Source organism: Haliotis asinina, chromosome 10 (genome assembly GCF_037392515.1).
Source record: "Haliotis asinina isolate JCU_RB_2024 chromosome 10, JCU_Hal_asi_v2, whole genome shotgun sequence".
NCBI lineage: Eukaryota > Metazoa > Mollusca > Gastropoda > Lepetellida > Haliotidae > Haliotis > Haliotis asinina.
The window spans coordinates 28783587-28801270 of NC_090289.1; the positions used below are offsets into that span (position 1 = coordinate 28783587).

The following is a 17684-nucleotide window of genomic DNA, read 5'->3' on the forward strand; positions in this document are numbered from 1 at the left end:
ATTTTTATTCATCCCCTGACGCTGTCGCTCCGTCACGCACTCTCACTCGGTCAGCGCGGCGTCAAAAAGCAACATTTCACGCAATTTGACCGGGTTCCGATTTAATTTTCTTGATAGTTCTTGACTCTTGATAGACCATTTCATATGTTACTGTAATAGTAACAGCGAGAACAGAAAATTCTCATCAGTACATGCACACGCATGCAGCACACGCACGCAGGAACGCACTCATTGCACGAGCATATTTAAACATGTTTCTGTCCTTCACATGTTTGTAATGAGTGACAATAACACGGATTTATCCGTCAGCTTTGATGATTACAGTGTTCATGTACACCAACGTCGTTTATAGGTGTTCATGATATCATTCACTGGATTGCTTCGTCCCTACTACTACTACTACTACTGCTGCTGCTGTTGCTGCTGCTACTACTACTGTTGTTGTTGCTGCAGCTGTATGTACTGCTGCTTCTACTACTACCACTACTTTGATCCGTGAAGGTCCCGGGGTAGAAAAGGCCTTCAGCAACCCAAGCTGGCCATAAAAGGCGACTATGCTTGTCGTAACAAGCGACTAACGGGATCGGATGGTCAGGGTCGCTGACTTGGTTGACACATCGGCGCTCAGTTGCGCAGATCACTGGATTTTCTGGTCCAGACTCGATAATTCACAGACCGCTGGAATATTGTTGGGTGCGGAGTAAACTCACTCGCTCACTACCACTAATTTAATTATGATGATGCTTTTTAACTGCTACCACTCCGACCACGACTGCGACCACGACTGTGACAGCGACTGTGACAGCGACTGTGACAGCGACTGTGACAGCGACTGTGACGCGACCTCGACTACGACTACGACAAGACTGGTAGTATTGTCCACACTGGCTTATTTACTGAACGCCGTCATGTAGCAGATGTATTGATTAGAACGGCTCTGAACTACAAACTCTAAAACCACGTCCATGAAAATCAGTGCAGGTATTTACAACCTCACGGACGCCCTTTCTAAATGCCGTTAGAAAAATCATAAATATATATAGCCTTAAAAGCCAACGTTTCGCTGCTTATCAACGACACACAAAACACAAAGCTGTGTTAGGCATGAGACCACATATCTGTGTTATGTGCTAAGCCGTGTTGGGCTCCATACCCACCGTAACGCCACTACGATCAAAGCGAGACACGTCATGACAGAACAGCCGCCAAATCATTGCTCAGCAGTGTGGAAATAGTACATCTCAACACGCGACCGCTCACCACTCGAAGACAATAGTTAAAATGACATCATAAATATAGACGACACCGCTTATGACGATAGTAATGTTGCACGGTACTTAATGTACCTTTGTAACAATGATTACTCCCGCTGAGACTCTTCAAAGTGTCAATAAAGCCTCCCTTGGTGACAACTACTCGCTTTAGTACTGCGCACACGCTAATGTACAACAGTCGAGAACTCGTGGTCTCATCTAGCCATTGTACATGCGACAATGGAGATTTGTTTAAACAAACAGTGATATGATTAAGAGAAAAGAAATAGCATTCCCAGATCTCAGCGATAATGACTTGCAAACAAAGATATGTTATAAGGTGAAAATTGCAATCGTATACAAGAAACGATTTATACATCTATCACTGAGATTTGCGGTTAGTTCGGCATAACACCAATGCTATTACTATTGGGTAATATATTAAGGGATGGAAAAAGGGAATAAATGTCAAACAACACAACAGAATAGATTCGTCAAGTAGCAATTAAAGCTGAGTCACTGATTAGAATTAAGGGAGATTTCCAATCACGAGGTACGACATGAGACCAGGGAATGATGTAACTTTTAACGAATCAGAGAGATGGTAGATGGTCATGTGACAAGGGTGGAGCAGGCTCGAACACCTTAAAAAGATACCGTCAGCACAAAAAGGTGCGAGGTGCGGTGCGGGTTGAAGAGACGGCAGAACGTTCACATCCCGAGAGCTTGCCCTACCCTGTCCAGGCCAAGATCAACGGTTATGAAGAGAGGGATCGAGTAAACCGATGTGAGTATAGAAACTTGTGTTGAGTTATTCATTGTATGCCTCAGTGCCAGTACACGAATGATATGCGCTAGTTAGGAATCCCGGTCGTCAGACCAGTTATTCCTAGATGTAGCCCGGACAGACCAAGCGAGTAGGCCACCAGAGCTGGCAGCACCCCCAATAAGGCAGAACGGTCGTCGTAACGGGTAACTGGTAAGAGGGTTTACTAACACCCAAATTCCAGTTACGACATGGTGGAGATTGCGGGTTTTGTCTTGAACAAAATGTTTAAGACGTTCTCCTGCATTTGTTTACACAAGACCGTTCATACCTTTTCATTCGCTCGTACTGACGTTTGACGGCTGTAAATTTTTTTTTTCGCCGTTTGAATATGGTATCTGCAGTATTTTTCCACCCCTCTTGACTTGTAATGTCTCAACCAAATGATTCTGACTTATCAACGTCCTATGACAGTACGATCTTTCATCCCATCACTTCCAATATCTTTACTAATCCGGCCCGCCTAGGTTTAATACAGCCACCGTTACTATCTTCCACCCCCCAGGATCCCCAGAATTTGCCTCCATCTGACGCTTCGGGCTCAGTTCCACCTGTTCTTCGAAACTTTCCTCATTCTGTTTCTCAGGACTCCCTCTCATCCCTTTCTCAGGAGGATTTAGAATCTTCAAGCTCCTCTACACATTTGGCAGATGTAGATATACTTGTAAGTTCCAATTCTGAATTCACGATGGGCGATTCCACTTTAATGCCAGAACATTTTACAGGTAAAGATAGTTCTCATGCTGAGGAATGGCTTGATCGTTTTCTCCATTTTGCTAATTTCAAACAATGGAATCACGCTCAGAAAATACAGGTTTTCCCACTCTTTTTAAAGGATTCGGCATACTTGTGGTATAAAGACGTGCTGCAGACATCAGACAATGAATTCATTCTGTTTGACGAAGTCCAAAAGTTGTTTAAGGATAAATATGTCCACCCAACCGATCGATGGTCTCTGCTCGAAAAGTTTGGATCACGTAAATTATTACCAACTGAAACCATAGATGTGTATTTGGCAGAATTAACAGAGACAGCTAGCCTGTTAGGTAAGACAGAAACGGACATACTGGACGCATTTGTTAGGGGATTGGATGATAGTACACGGCAACACGTGCTAATGAAACAGCCTAAAACTCTCAATGACGCTGTTTCATTTGCGCGGCTTGCTCGATCGATATTACCTCAGGTAAAACAGGACCAGGGAGTGAGCACGGCAATCGATACTCTGAGAGAACAGATTGCTGCTCTATCGGCGAAATTGACCCCGTCGCCACGGGTCAATACTTTTCAGTACCAACAGGACAGGCGCTCCAAATCTGCCAGCCCACCCAACAGGTATCCATCAGGACCGCCCCAGCCACCACACTTTCAGTTTTGGCAACAGTCATCTCCAGAGCCATACTATCAACGAAGACAACAGCCCCTTCCCCAACGAAACAACTTCAGACAGGGACGCAACATGGCCCGGAACCAGCAATGCTATCGATGCGGAGGTGAGTATGTTTTTTCTCATGCTGATAAGTGTCCGGCGCGAAATGCGAAATGTCATTTTTGTCAGAAAGTGGGACATTTTCATCAGGTATGCAGGGCTAGGAGTCGATCAAACACTATCCAACGTCAATAGCAATTACAGTCTCGATCACGTAGGCAGTTTCCCCGTTCGGAAAGGCAAAGTTTCTCAACTTCGAAATTGAAGTCGCCACATCCTTCTGCCCCATCTTTCAATGAACGCCCATCTCCTTTTTTCCAAGTAACATCAAAGGTTGATAACAGGCATAGGATACATGTTATATTAGGAGACCAACTGATTTCTTCTATAGTGGATTCTGGTGCTGCTATTAGTGTCATAACCTTAGATGCATTCAATGCGTCAGGTTTAACAAACAAAATTTCTGTTCAACAGTCAGATGTTATATCACTTCAAGGAATAGGTTCTACTGTAGTCCCGGTCATAGGACAAGTTCTACTTCCCATCACAATTGGTAGTTTTCAAACAGAACACTGTTTTCAGGTTGTTACAACGTTAGCGTCGCCTATGTTCTTAGGTTTAGACTTTTTGACCCAACAAGCTGCAATTCTGAATTATCAATCTTTCACATTGACCCTTCAAAATGGGTTAACAGTAGTTCCGGTTTGGTCACATAATAGTGAGCCCCTTCCTATTCTGGACCATCCCAAAGAATCTGAACAGATACCGGTTCGTTCATTGACGGCTGTCACCATTCCCCCTCAATCTGAAATTATTTTTCCAGTTTATGTGAGTGGATTCCCGTCTGATCATGTAGGCATATGTGAACCTAACCCTCTCTTAGCAGAAACACATCAGGTCTTAGGAGCTCGTTGCGTTGTTTCCGCAACTCCTGGAAAATCTGTGTACCAAATAATCAATACTAATGCTTATGCTGTAGAGATCCCCAAAGGTCATGAAGTAGCTCATTTTACCATTGTCCCGTCAGAGGAAATTGCGCCTATGCAGTCATCTGCCTCACACAAGGAGGAACCGCCCCTTTCGCAATCTGAAATTGATGCAAGGTTACGTGATTTGAATATTGATTTTTCGGCATCCCCTCTGTCCCAGGAACAACAGGTTAGGCTTGGTCAACTGTTAGCCAAGTATCGGGATTGCTTTGCTATTAATCTCTCGGAGATAGGTTTGAATGATTCTGTACAACATAACATTGATACAGCAAATGCCCCACCGGTGAGACAACGGTTTTACCGTACTAATCCTGCAATGCGTGCAGAGATAGATCGTCAGGTTCAGGAATTAGTAGACTTAGGCATTTGTGAACCAGACCATACTAGCCCCTGGGCCTCTCCTGTTGTTATGGTACCTAAAAAACAGCCCAAAGGTTCCCCTCCATCTTGGCGACTAGCGGTAGACTACAGAGTTGTAAATTCACTCTGTCGGCCAGTAGTGTTTCCAATGCCCAGACTAGAAGATGTTCTTGATGTCCTAGGTACATCCCATGCCCAGTTTTACACAACTATTGATTTGGCATCAGGGTATTGGCAGATAGCTTTAAATGAGGACAGTAAGCCTAAAAGTGCCTTTGTTACAGCTAGTGGCACCTACCATTTCAATCGTATGGCCTTTGGCCTGGCCTCTGCACCAGCCACTTTTCAAAGATTGATCAATGACGTTTTCCGCAATCTCAATTGGCGTAAAACAATGTGTTATTTGGATGATGTATTGTGCTTTTCCCGAGATTTTGACACCCATTTGAAAGATCTAGAGGAGGTTTTCTTGTGCTTGCGCAAAGCAAATTTAAAAGCGAAGCCATCCAAGTGCCAGTTTGCGAAATCATCTGTTGCATATTTAGGCCATATTTTTTCACAAAATGGCGTACAAGTTGACCCAGAGAAAACTAGCGTGATAGCAAATTTCAAGACCCCCAAAACACCCAAGGAAGTCAAAAGTTTCCTCGGTATAGTAGGATTTTATCGCCGTTTTATTCAGGGCTTTTCAAAAATAGCTGCTCCTCTGCACATCCTGTTACAAAAGGAGAAACCATTTGTATGGACCGACGCCCAGGAAAACGCCTTTCAAACCCTTAAGTCGGCTTTACTCAAACCACCAATCCTAGCGTTTCCGGATTTTGACAAACCATTCATTCTGTATACTGATGCTAGTGATGAGGCTTTAGGCTATTTATTAGGTCAGAAAGAGGGAAATGGCAAGGATGTAGTCATTGCTTACAGTGGTCGTGCTTTATCTAAAGCGGAGAAAAACTATGGAATAACAGAAAAAGAATGTTTGGCAGTCGTGTCGGGAATTAAACATTTCCAGGTATATCTGACACACGCTCCATTTACGGTTGTGACAGATCACAGGGCTTTACAATATTTGAACGACAATAAGGACCGCTCAGCTAGGTTGAGCCGTTGGTCACTTTTGTTGAGTGATTTCACTTTCACCGTTCAGTATCGACCAGGCAAGAAGTTAGGTAATGCGGATTTTTTATCCCGTTTGCCGCATCCAGAATGCCCACCTGACTCAGATGACCCACTTTCTGATATTCCCTATCTATTTGCCACCGACGTGAATCGTGTAGGCAACGCTGCCTCTCCCTCGCCGGACAGCGATAGCGATCATTCAGTTATCACTACACATGAGGATTCATCAGACTTGTATGACAAAGACATTAGCAATAATCCTCTTAGTGTAATTCCAGAGTTTCAGGGAGATTATTCAATAGCACAAAGACAATATGATGACCCTGAGCTCAAACCATTGATTGACTGCATTAGGTCTCATGCATTTACCAAGGATGACAAGACTACTCGTGCACTGTTGTTACAAAGTCAGGATTATGTCATTGATGATGATATACTATATCATTTGTATGCGCCGCCTGGACCCGGCCATAGAAAAGACAGAATTATTCGTCAGTTAGTGATTCCTAAATCTTTGATAAACAGTGTTCTCCAATCATATCATGATAGTTTGTTAGCAGGACATGTTGGTATTGATAGGACATTCAATGCTATTAGACAGAAATACTACTGGTCCCACATGTTGGATGACATAAAGCAATACATTATGTCATGTACGGCCTGTCAAGTCAATAAACGTGATTTTCACAAGAAACCTGCTCCATTACAACCCCTACCTGTCCCAGGTAAATTATTTGATCGGGTACAAGCTGATTTCTTGGGACCATTATCGACTACGAAAGCATCACACCGGTACATCTTTTTGTTGACTTGTGCATTTTCGCGATGGAGTGTAGCCATCCCTCTTTCAACACTGGAAGCGGCAGAGGTGGCTCAGACATTCTACTCCAAGTATATTTGTGTTTATGGAATCCCAAGAGTGCTATTAACTGATAATGGTACTTCCTTCACCAGTAAGCTGTTTACTGCAGTGTGTTCAATATTAGGGATCGAAGCTTTGAAAACTAGTAGTTACCATCAGCAGACTAATGGAGCTTGTGAGAGACTGAACTCATTCATTATGCAAACGCTCCGTATGTTTATCAATGATAATCAAGACAATTGGGATGATCTCCTCCCTAGTGTTATGTTTGCGTATAACACTAGCCCAGCAACACAGAGTACTGGATTTTCCCCATATTTCCTCCTGTTTGGTCAAGAATGTTCAGTGCCCATTGATGTTGAATTACAGGCAAGTGAACCTCTTCCACAAACAATTAAACAAAGACTTGATGCTATTTTACATCATGTGGAAGTTACTAGACAATTGGCACGCACCAATTTACAACAAGCACATGAGAAAGCTAAGTGTTATTATGACAGGAATACTTCAAACCCTATTTTTCAGCTGGGAGACAAAGTGTGGCTCCACTCAACCGCGCGTGTTGTGGGTAAATGTCGAAAGTTAGGACAGATTTTTCATGGACCTTTTTACATTGCTGATGAATTGCCCCACTTTACGTACAAACTGCGTCGTTGTGATGACCATAGATTACTTAAAGTGCCTGTCCACGCGAACCGCTTGAGAAAATTTGTCAATCCTAAGGAGAGATTAACTAACGTCATTCCTCGTACGCAAACTGACATGCCCCTTAATCAGTCTCAGCTTGATGCGTCTGAGTCGGACACAGACGTGACGAACACCGCGTCACAGCAACAGTCAGCAAAACAGACACAAGATTCTACTTTTGATTTACACGATGATGATGTCTTCATTGTTAAACGAATCTTGGCTCACAAACTGGTTAATGGTGAGAAATACTACAAAATCCACTGGGAAAATTTCTCGGTGCAAGAAGCAACATGGGAACCTGAATCCAATATCCCACAAAGCTTAATTCGCGACTACATGATTCATAAATCATTGCGGAAAAAGAAGAAGCGCAAGCATTAGCGTGTGCAATACAGTTTCGCAGCGCCTACAGTTTGTTTGATTTATTAATATATTTTGTTCCTTTTTCAGTTTGCCACAGCAATATCAAGTTGGAGAGGGCCCCTCTAATATTGATTTTTGCATGTGTTTTATTGCAGGAAAATACCTAGTTGATGCTATATACATGGAGCACAGCTCATATCGATACATGCTATAGATCATTCATTCATTATAATGTTACATATGTCATTGTTCCAAGGTAACAAGACAACAGAAATGTTTCCATATATTGATGTATGTATTGTCTTGTCAAATGTCTTGTTGTGCACATTCAGAGTACTTGGACTACATACAGTCACATGTTGGTTGATGATGAAAAATATATTCCTGTACACGGATTATGATTAATGACCAAACGTTGTTAAGGTTTGGGTCACGTCGCATACTACTACTTGATGAATACATTCCCGAGTTACTGACCACAAACGTGTAGGTCAAGTTACATATAGTCCTACTATTTGTCCGTGAACGATTATAAATCGCGTTAGAGACGTTGTACATATTCGCGGACTATTACAAAGCAATTCGCTATGTGCGTATACAGGTGCAAAAAGCAATGAACTACGCTATACAGAGCTCTGACGATAGTGCGTTGCGCGACGATTCAGTATACTGACAAATCCGATGATATTCCGTGCGAACTACGGTGAAATCGATGTTTTCAATGAAAAACGGTGCAGTACGTTGATATGCACTGAAATTACGAGAAACGCGTTGATATTCAATGAAATACGATGAAATACTATGTCGCTCAATGAAAGACGGTGATGAACACAGAATTACAGTTACACGACTCGAGAGAAGTCAAGAAAAGTCTGTGTTCAATGATTCTATTATGCTTACATACATATATTCTGTGATGAAGAAATATTTGCATGAAACAAAATGTTGTTTGTTCGCATGCATCTTGGTGGGACACTACTGTTACTTCTGTGTGACGATTATTAACATTTTAAATACTGTAACATTAGATTTACTATTCCTGGCAGCAGATATAAGGTGAACGTATTTTCACTGTGACTATTTTTCCAATCCATGGAATTTACTAATAATACTATTAATAACATATATCATTTTCTTTTACATTTCTGTTTATGATTCATGGTTGACTTTCTTTCTGGCGCTTGTCAGCATCCAACACCAAGTTGCTTCTGTTCATACAGAACTTCGACTGCCATGGGGAGTCGTATTCGTTCATACGTCGCGTATTGACATTGCCCAAAATAAATGGGTTCATGTATGTAAATACCAAATACCAGATTTAGTGGGTATGGGCAATAGACCCAACTACCAAAATCTATGTGGTGAATATTCATTACTGGTTCTTTTGGATTTTCTAGAACGGGAAATCGATATTCCCTACCTGCCATTTCATCCGTCATATCGATACCACCTTCCCGCTAAACCACACTTTTATCGGCCATCTGGTTGACAACACTCGCCGTTGGTACCAAAGATGGTCGCCTCAATCCTCTTGCGTTTTCTGCAGAAAGTCTATTCCTTTCGTAGCAGGCCCAACTTTTAACATTTTACCGCTCCCCTGTTGCTATGCAACCATTCATAGGGGCTGCGCTGACCGTTTTCGGGCCTTATCCTCGGTGCCGGGAGATATCCCATACATATATTGTCCTGACTGTGGTACTCCGTACCTTAATGGGCGTGTGGTCCTCACCCACATTGTCAGGTCAATGCCACCTTTGCGTCTTCGTTGTTTAACACAACATCAGGTGGCTCCCCGCCCAGCCAGTGCACCGCCTCTAATTTCTTCTCCTTCAGAGCCCACTATCCCTCCACTTTCTCCTTCCAACCTTTCACTCATACAACCACCGCGGTCCCCACGTCACCACGAGGATTCCTCGGACGGTGGGTGGTTATCGAGCGGGTCAGACGAGCCTACCCGTCGCTCAAATCCACCTGCTCAACCGAATTCACCAGCAGTATCCTCTGAATCAGAATCATATTAAGACTATCCACACGTGTCCAGAGCAACCTAAAATAATGTCGTACATCATTTCTATATCTATCTATATATATATATATGTATTGCAAACGTATTCCATTTTAACCTTTAGTATATGTCTGTATTTACAATTACTCGATCATATAACGTCCTATATTTTGTAAATTTATATTCTACCTATTTAACCATGTAACAAGTAATTGATATTATCTCCTTACTATACTCTCCATATTCTTTCTTAGATTAACCTTGTATACTGTCAGATGGCTATAATTTTATTGTTCATACAATATGTTACACGCACAGTCTGGAGAATTGGTAATTCTTTCACTTTCCTGTACCTGTACTTGTCTATATGTAGTGTTGATAATGTTTATCTGTCAATACAGATAACACTCGATTCGCATCTCTCTTTAACGTATTCCTATAATCCCTCTCTCGAATTTCTATGTTGTTTGTTAAAGTATGTTGCACCACAAAGTATGTGTCTTAAGTCTTTATAATAATATCTTGTCGATGATTACAACCACATCAACGTATTCTGGTGTGGGTCGCTCGTAAGCTTAAGCCCAGTACACACGGGTTAATGCGTCGTTTGTACCTTGTATCGTACTTTGTCTTCACAAGTTCCTTACTTGGCTACATACCTCCATGGAGCATAATATCCAATTCAGGTCGTTGTCATCCATATTACCATGTCTCTAGAACTTCACTACTGTTTACATTATGTCACAGAGGTTGGTTGTGGTTTAACACTTTTTCTCAAGTGTTGCAGCTCCATAACCGATCAACGTTCAGTTGGGACAGAAGTTACACACGTCCCCTACTGTCATCGGACCCCCGCCAACATCGATCATCTGACTCCACACTTCAGTGCGCTCACGTCACAGCCAATGCACACGCCAGACGACTTAACACACTACGTTGTCCATCATCGCCTAGCATCGCAGATGACATTGTTCTGCCACCCATCCATGGCACGATCGTTCAACTTGATCTGCTGCTCGTCGGGTAAACAACATGTTTGTCCAGGCCAATCTACTGATGTGCGGACATTTTTCAACTTCTCACGAGGTTGTCTAGCAAGATCATCCTGTTGGATCTTACCACGCTGTGTGTTTCATAACTAACTCTTCGCTGTGTGTTCAATCTGACATTCGTTGTGGAGTTCGGTAACAGTACCGGGCAGTTTATGCTGAACTTTTCCTGCCCAAACTAGTGACAGTAAATTCGTTTGGGGACCGATGACCAGTGAGCTTTGTGACATTTGAGCTTGATCAGACCATGTCTGCTCATTCACAGTGACATTTCATCATCGTTATTATTTTGTAAACTTTATCGGAAAAAATTGTGCTGATGTGTACATGCTTTTGGTGCTCGTTCGAAGTAACACAGGAGCCATTCTCTTTCGCTCGTCAGTTAGGTACCTTTGGCATACTGATCGCTTTTGCGTTTCGTATAAAATTTCGTCAGAAAGATTCCACATTTACTCTTCGATTTACGTGCTCCTGTATTGCTTCGTCTCTATGTTATGTTATGTTTTTTTTACATCCCTTCCATGTTCTCATGTTCACTTATTCCGAGCTGTGGGCAGCTCTTGTCCACAGGCGGAGGATGTTATAAGGTGAAAATTGCAATCGTATACAAGAAACGATTTATACATCTATCACTGAGATTTGCGGTTAGTTCGGCATAACACCAATGCTATTACTATTGGGTAATATATTAAGGGATGGAAAAAGGGAATAAATGTCAAACAACACAACAGAATAGATTCGTCAAGTAGCAATTAAAGCTGAGTCACTGATTAGAATTAAGGGAGATTTCCAATCACGAGGTACGACATGAGACCAGGGAATGATGTAACTTTTAACGAATCAGAGAGATGGTAGATGGTCATGTGACAAGGGTGGAGCAGGCTCGAACACCTTAAAAAGATACCGTCAGCACAAAAAGGTGCGAGGTGCGGTGCGGGTTGAAGAGACGGCAGAACGTTCACATCCCGAGAGCTTGCCCTACCCTGTCCAGGCCAAGATCAACGGTTATGAAGAGAGGGATCGAGTAAACCGATGTGAGTATAGAAACTTGTGTTGAGTTATTCATTGTATGCCTCAGTGCCAGTACACGAATGATATGCGCTAGTTAGGAATCCCGGTCGTCAGACCAGTTATTCCTAGATGTAGCCCGGACAGACCAAGCGAGTAGGCCACCAGAGCTGGCAGCACCCCCAATAAGGCAGAACGGTCGTCGTAACGGGTAACTGGTAAGAGGGTTTACTAACACCCAAATTCCAGTTACGACAGATAGGAGACGGTCCCCGTAGTACTGGGATCAATACTGGTTGATAGTACTACAGTATCGAATGTCAGGGCTGCTCAGATCGGATCAAGGAGTGGTGTCAAAGACAGTTCCACAAATCTATCTCGGGGCTATGATCGGGGTGATGCTATGTTAAAGCAGGGCTTTGTGGTCGTCTCGGTGCTAATAACGCATTGTCGATCGGGGACCAAGGTTCTGAATGAGCAGATGTTTGATAGCTGTCTATATGAGCGTGTCTAAACAAATGGGTCAGCGTTAGATATGGAGAGCCATTCACAAACCTTGATAAATATTCAGGTTCAGTTTTCAGGCAAAAACCTCTCTTGGTTCAAAGGTCCATTGAATAATTTCTAAAGTAATCGCTTCATTCAGTATTTTGTTATATGATAAACATATGTTTGGGTTAGACTAACAGCTAGTGTCTGAAATGAACATCTTTTACAGAAAATAAAAGTTTAAAGGACTAAACAAGCAGTGGAAATCTAGACTTGCCACATTTTCTAGTCTTGCGTGAGCTTTCTTGGATGTGGTTGTTTCAGGATCTGCGATGGACTAATGTTTGGGTATGTTTTGCCATTTTGTTACCAGAAAGTAACCAATTACTCTTGATTTGCATTTACTCATATTGATAATCGTATGCCTTTCTATTTATGTATATGTTAATTTCCAGTGATGCCAATTACAATTAGCCAAAGAACGTAGTCCAAGTGGATATAATATTTAAAAGATTAAAACACTGAAATAATTATTCATCATTTTGATTAAGTACACACTTAATTAAACAAAATATACCTAACATTACAAACATGTATTTAAGTTATTTTTACGGTGTGGCCGTATCAGATTTTATTACCCAATATTCATCGAGTAAGATGAAGACGATAGTGTTAAAAGTTTGAAATCTAATTTCTCAATCTCACAAGCCACAGGTGTGACGCATGTCCTTGGTAGCGCCGATGCAGCCGCGCATATCACAGCATTGAAAAGATAGCTGCCGATCTGAATACATCTGCAAACAGATAAAAACACAGTAATTAAACTTTCCCGTACGTATTGACTTAAGATTTTCTTTTTTATTACTTTAATAATGCGTAATTATCGTGTCAGTGTCTAAATAGGAAGGATCTCCAGAAGATGTTTGGTAGCAGGTGCGTGGTCTCACCTCCATGACATGCCAGGAAAAACAACATTGTTTAGAAAGAAAGCAGTCACGCGTGTTGTGGAATAAAGCACGAACAGATTTGCGTCTATTCTTGGATGGAAAATAACATCACTTTTCAATCTTTCGTGCAAAGAATTTATAATAAATACCCTTAAGTACCTTTAAACTGGAAACTACATCAGAAATTCAGGCTAATCTCTTTCTTTCTCGTTCTTAAAGCTTCGCGAATATCAATGAACCTGCAGCCTGGTGCAGCAACATTAGTGTAAATTGATTTTTAACAATTGCGAGAAATATAACGCATTACTGTCAATTCATAAAATAATCTTGAAAATGACACACATCAAATCTGACATTTTCATGGAATGACTTGAATTATTATTTCAAAAAAGTTGTTAAAAATAACAATCGGTCATAGAATATTTACAATATTTGAAAAATACTGTAAGATCTTAATCGACTGGCTTGACAAAAGAAATTACGAAGAAGAAAGTGTTTTATAAACATTATGACAGACCACCGCAATTGTTCCATGGTGATTGACCGAACAGAATCCATTATATTGAGTGATTAATACGTTTTATGCGGGCAGTACAAACTAAACTGAAGTAATGAGACAAAGCAGAGACTAGAAGACATCGTTTGAACACACAAAACAAAGGATACAAGTTTTGCTTGTTTGTTGTTTAGCGCCATACTCCAGCTTTATGGCGGGGGTCTGTAAATTATCGAGTCTGAACCAGATAATTCAGTGATCAACAGCATGAGCATCGATCTACGCAAACAGGATACGATGACATGTGTCAACCAAGTCAGCGAGCCTACTATAAACATTTCCTAAGGCATAATACTTTCCAAACATTTCCTGTTTGTAACCTACAATAATTCAAGGACCTTTTATATTCTTGTGATTCCCATTTGTTAGATGTAATAATTTCATATATGTTTCCTATCTACATGTATAAGATAGTACAGTGTCTCAGGGTTCACATTCATGAACAACAGTACTTGCCAAAGCTTCCTGTATGAAACCTATACAGTTTCACACTGTTTCCTATTTATAAACTTAAATATTTGAAAGGGTTTACTGTAGATATATCCTTCAAAAACATAACAGTTTGTAAAAGGCCTTCCTCAAAATATAACAGCAGCAAATCCTTTCCTTCGGTAAACCATCATAGTGTCCAAATGCTTCCTGTCAGTAAAACATGTGAAAATCCTTTCTTACTACTAAACCTTCATAGTTTGCAAACACTTCCTGTCAGAATGAAATCTGTAAATCCTTTTCTGTTACATTACCAGCATAGTTTGCAAACACTTCCAGGTCCTTTATTTGGAATGTGTAACTATAATGGTTTACAAACACTTCCAGGTCCTTTATTTGGAATGTGTAACTATAATGGTTTACAAACACTTCCAGTTCCTTTATTTGGAATCTGTACCTATAATGGTTTACAAACACTTCCAGGTCCTTTATTTCGAATGTACCTATAATGGTTTACAAACACTTCCAGGTCCTTTATTTTGAATCCGTACCTATAATGGTTTACAAACACTTCCAGGTCCTTTATTTGGAATCTGTACCTATAATGGTTTACAAACATTTCCAGGTCCTTTATTTGGAATCTGTACCTATAGAATCTAATGGTTTACAAACACTTCCAGGTCCTTTATTTGGAATCTGTACCTATAATGGTTTACAAACACTTCCAGGTCCTTTATTTGGAATCTGTACCTATAATGGTTTACAAACACTTCCAGGTCCTTTATTTGGAATCTGTACCTATAATGGTTTACAAACACTTCCAGGTCCTTTATTTGGAATGTGTACCTATAATGGTTTACAAACACTTCCAGATCCTTTATTTGGAATGTGTAACTATAAAGGTTTACAAACATTTCCAAACAGAAAACTATAGAGGGCTTACGAAAGTTTTCAACTATTACAACCAACGATGTCGAAGCTATTACATTTCCTTACAAGGATAACAGACGTGGAACAATAGAACCATCACCATGAGAATTGTCAGATCACACAAACTGTTGATGTCGTGCACGAACGCGATTCAACCGTCACACTCGGAACTAATGTTACATTTAATGCTTGTATATATTTTTTCCTTGTCAACACGTGCCCACTGTCACTCGCCAAATGGATTGGTATTTAAGCCACCTCGCTGCAGGGATCTTCCAAGGAACACATTTCATTTCCATTGCAAGACATTGATTGGAATAAAAACGTGCCTTCTCTTGTTATTTTCAATCGATTTCTCATCGCGTATCGGTTCCAGATCTAAATGGCATCGGTGAAGAATCTAGTCTACTTTTTAACCCGATGAAGAGATTTGATGTTCTTACAGGAAGGATTGTCTTGTCTTGTCTGTATCAGATGGTTCTAGGAAACATTCCGGATTGAAACCAAGCTTTTAAGTGATAAAACATCGGTAGAACTCACTCTTTACATGCATGGGAAGCTTGGTGGGATTGTGACGGGCGGGATTCGCCGAGAAATACAGGTTTAGCTTCATAACACCTTAGAGATGACAAACTGATCTCATTTTACCCCTCTAACACGAAATCAGTAGCATTCCTACGATTACTGAATAATCAGATTAAGATTCTCTTGCACGGTTCGTATGTGATGGTTTAATGTATGAGTCTTGGTTTTTTGTTGTTTAACGCATCGCTCAGCAACATTCCAGCAGTATGTTGACGGTCTGTAAATGATCGAACCTGGTCCATGCCAGCCAGTGATTGACATCATGAGCATAGATATAAACGTAACTGGGACACACAAAGTCACAGAGCCTGACAACCAGGACCCCGTTCCTCAAAGTGAATGTAGCGTTACGACTGTCGTAAGTCTATTTTAATGTATGGCGGTTACGATCAACGTAGCGCTATGGTCGCTCTCAGCAATGGGACCCGTGATCCATTGACTAACGCATAGCCTTTGCATAAGCATAACTGTGATGGAGACAAATTCCGTTTACACTAAAAAGGAGCCACAGCGAGGCGGGAGATTCAGAAGCTGGACGTGCTTCATTTAGGAATTTAGCGTTAGAACGTGCTGGACGGACGGTAAATTAATATGGTGCAGGGATCGTGAGACGGCCTACCTGATCTCATCGGTCGCATGGTGCGAAAAGCATGTTGGGAAGATACTTACCAAGATCTTCTATGGATGGCAGTGTAGGAAGATGTGACCCTTGGTCGACCATGTGCATGTTATTGTGAGCATGTCACAAATGTTACATCGAATCAGTTATTCGTTTCCAGAGACACTTTGGGCACTACATTGGTTATGTCACCGGGTTTCAGCCTCACCTGGGAGAAAGCTCAAGAATTAATGTTTTACACGTGTACAACATTGGATGAAATTCACGTATTGCAGATTCTGCACGCGTATAACATCAATGAAACACATGTATTACGGGTTCTACAAGTGTACAACATTGATGATACACACTTATGACGTGGTCTTTAAGTGTACAACATTGATGAAATCCACGTATTGCAGATTCTGCACGCGTATAACATCAATGAAACACATGTATTACGGGTTCTACAAGTGTACAACATTGATGATACACACTTATGACGGGGTCTTTAAGTGTACAACATTGATGAAATTCACGTAATAGGGCTCTTCACGTGTACACCATTGGTGAAACCCACGTTTTACGGGTTCTACGCGTGTAAAACATTGATGAAACGGGTTTTAACCTTGGTGAAACCCATATATTCCGGGTTCTACATGTGTACAACATTGATGAAATCCACATAACACGGCTTCTTCAAGTGTACAACATTGATGATACCCACGTATTACGGGTTCTAACATTGATGAAACCCACTTATTACGGGTTCTACACGTGTACAACATCAATGTAACCCACGCATTACGGGTTCTACACGTGTACAACATCAATGAAACCCACGTATTACGGGTTCTACACGTGTACAACATCAATGAAACCCACGTATTACGGGATGTACATGTATACAACATCAACGGGTTCTGATATTACTGATGCATGTATCGTCGTTCCGAAGGCCCGGGTTCGACTTCCCAGATGGGCACACTGTGAGAACGCCATTTCTGGTGTTCCCCGCCGTGATATTACAGGAATATTGCAAAGACGGCGAAAAACCCAACTCACTCACTCACTGAGACCACGTATACATTGGGGATGGAGGAGATGTTGTTACAGACTTCGGTCAAAGGCCCACAAACCTGTAGTCACATGGTGGATCCGCATCTCTTTAGTATGATGTACCCCCAGCACAGAGAC

At 41.4% G+C, this 17684-nt stretch overlaps 2 protein-coding genes across 2 annotated transcripts in view; one reads left to right on the forward strand and one right to left on the reverse strand.

The window, feature by feature from the left end:
- The window catches only part of LOC137299020 (frizzled-2-like), a 440584-nt gene that overhangs the window by 375870 nt on the left and 47030 nt on the right, over positions 1-17684 (reverse strand). The gene's annotated exons all lie outside the window — the stretch shown is intronic.
- Positions 1594-11992, forward strand: LOC137298821 (uncharacterized). The gene has a single exon (XM_067831094.1). The coding sequence runs from the start codon at positions 2450-2452 to the stop codon at positions 3701-3703; it is 1254 nt and encodes a 417-aa protein (XP_067687195.1). The 5' UTR covers positions 1594-2449; the 3' UTR covers positions 3704-11992.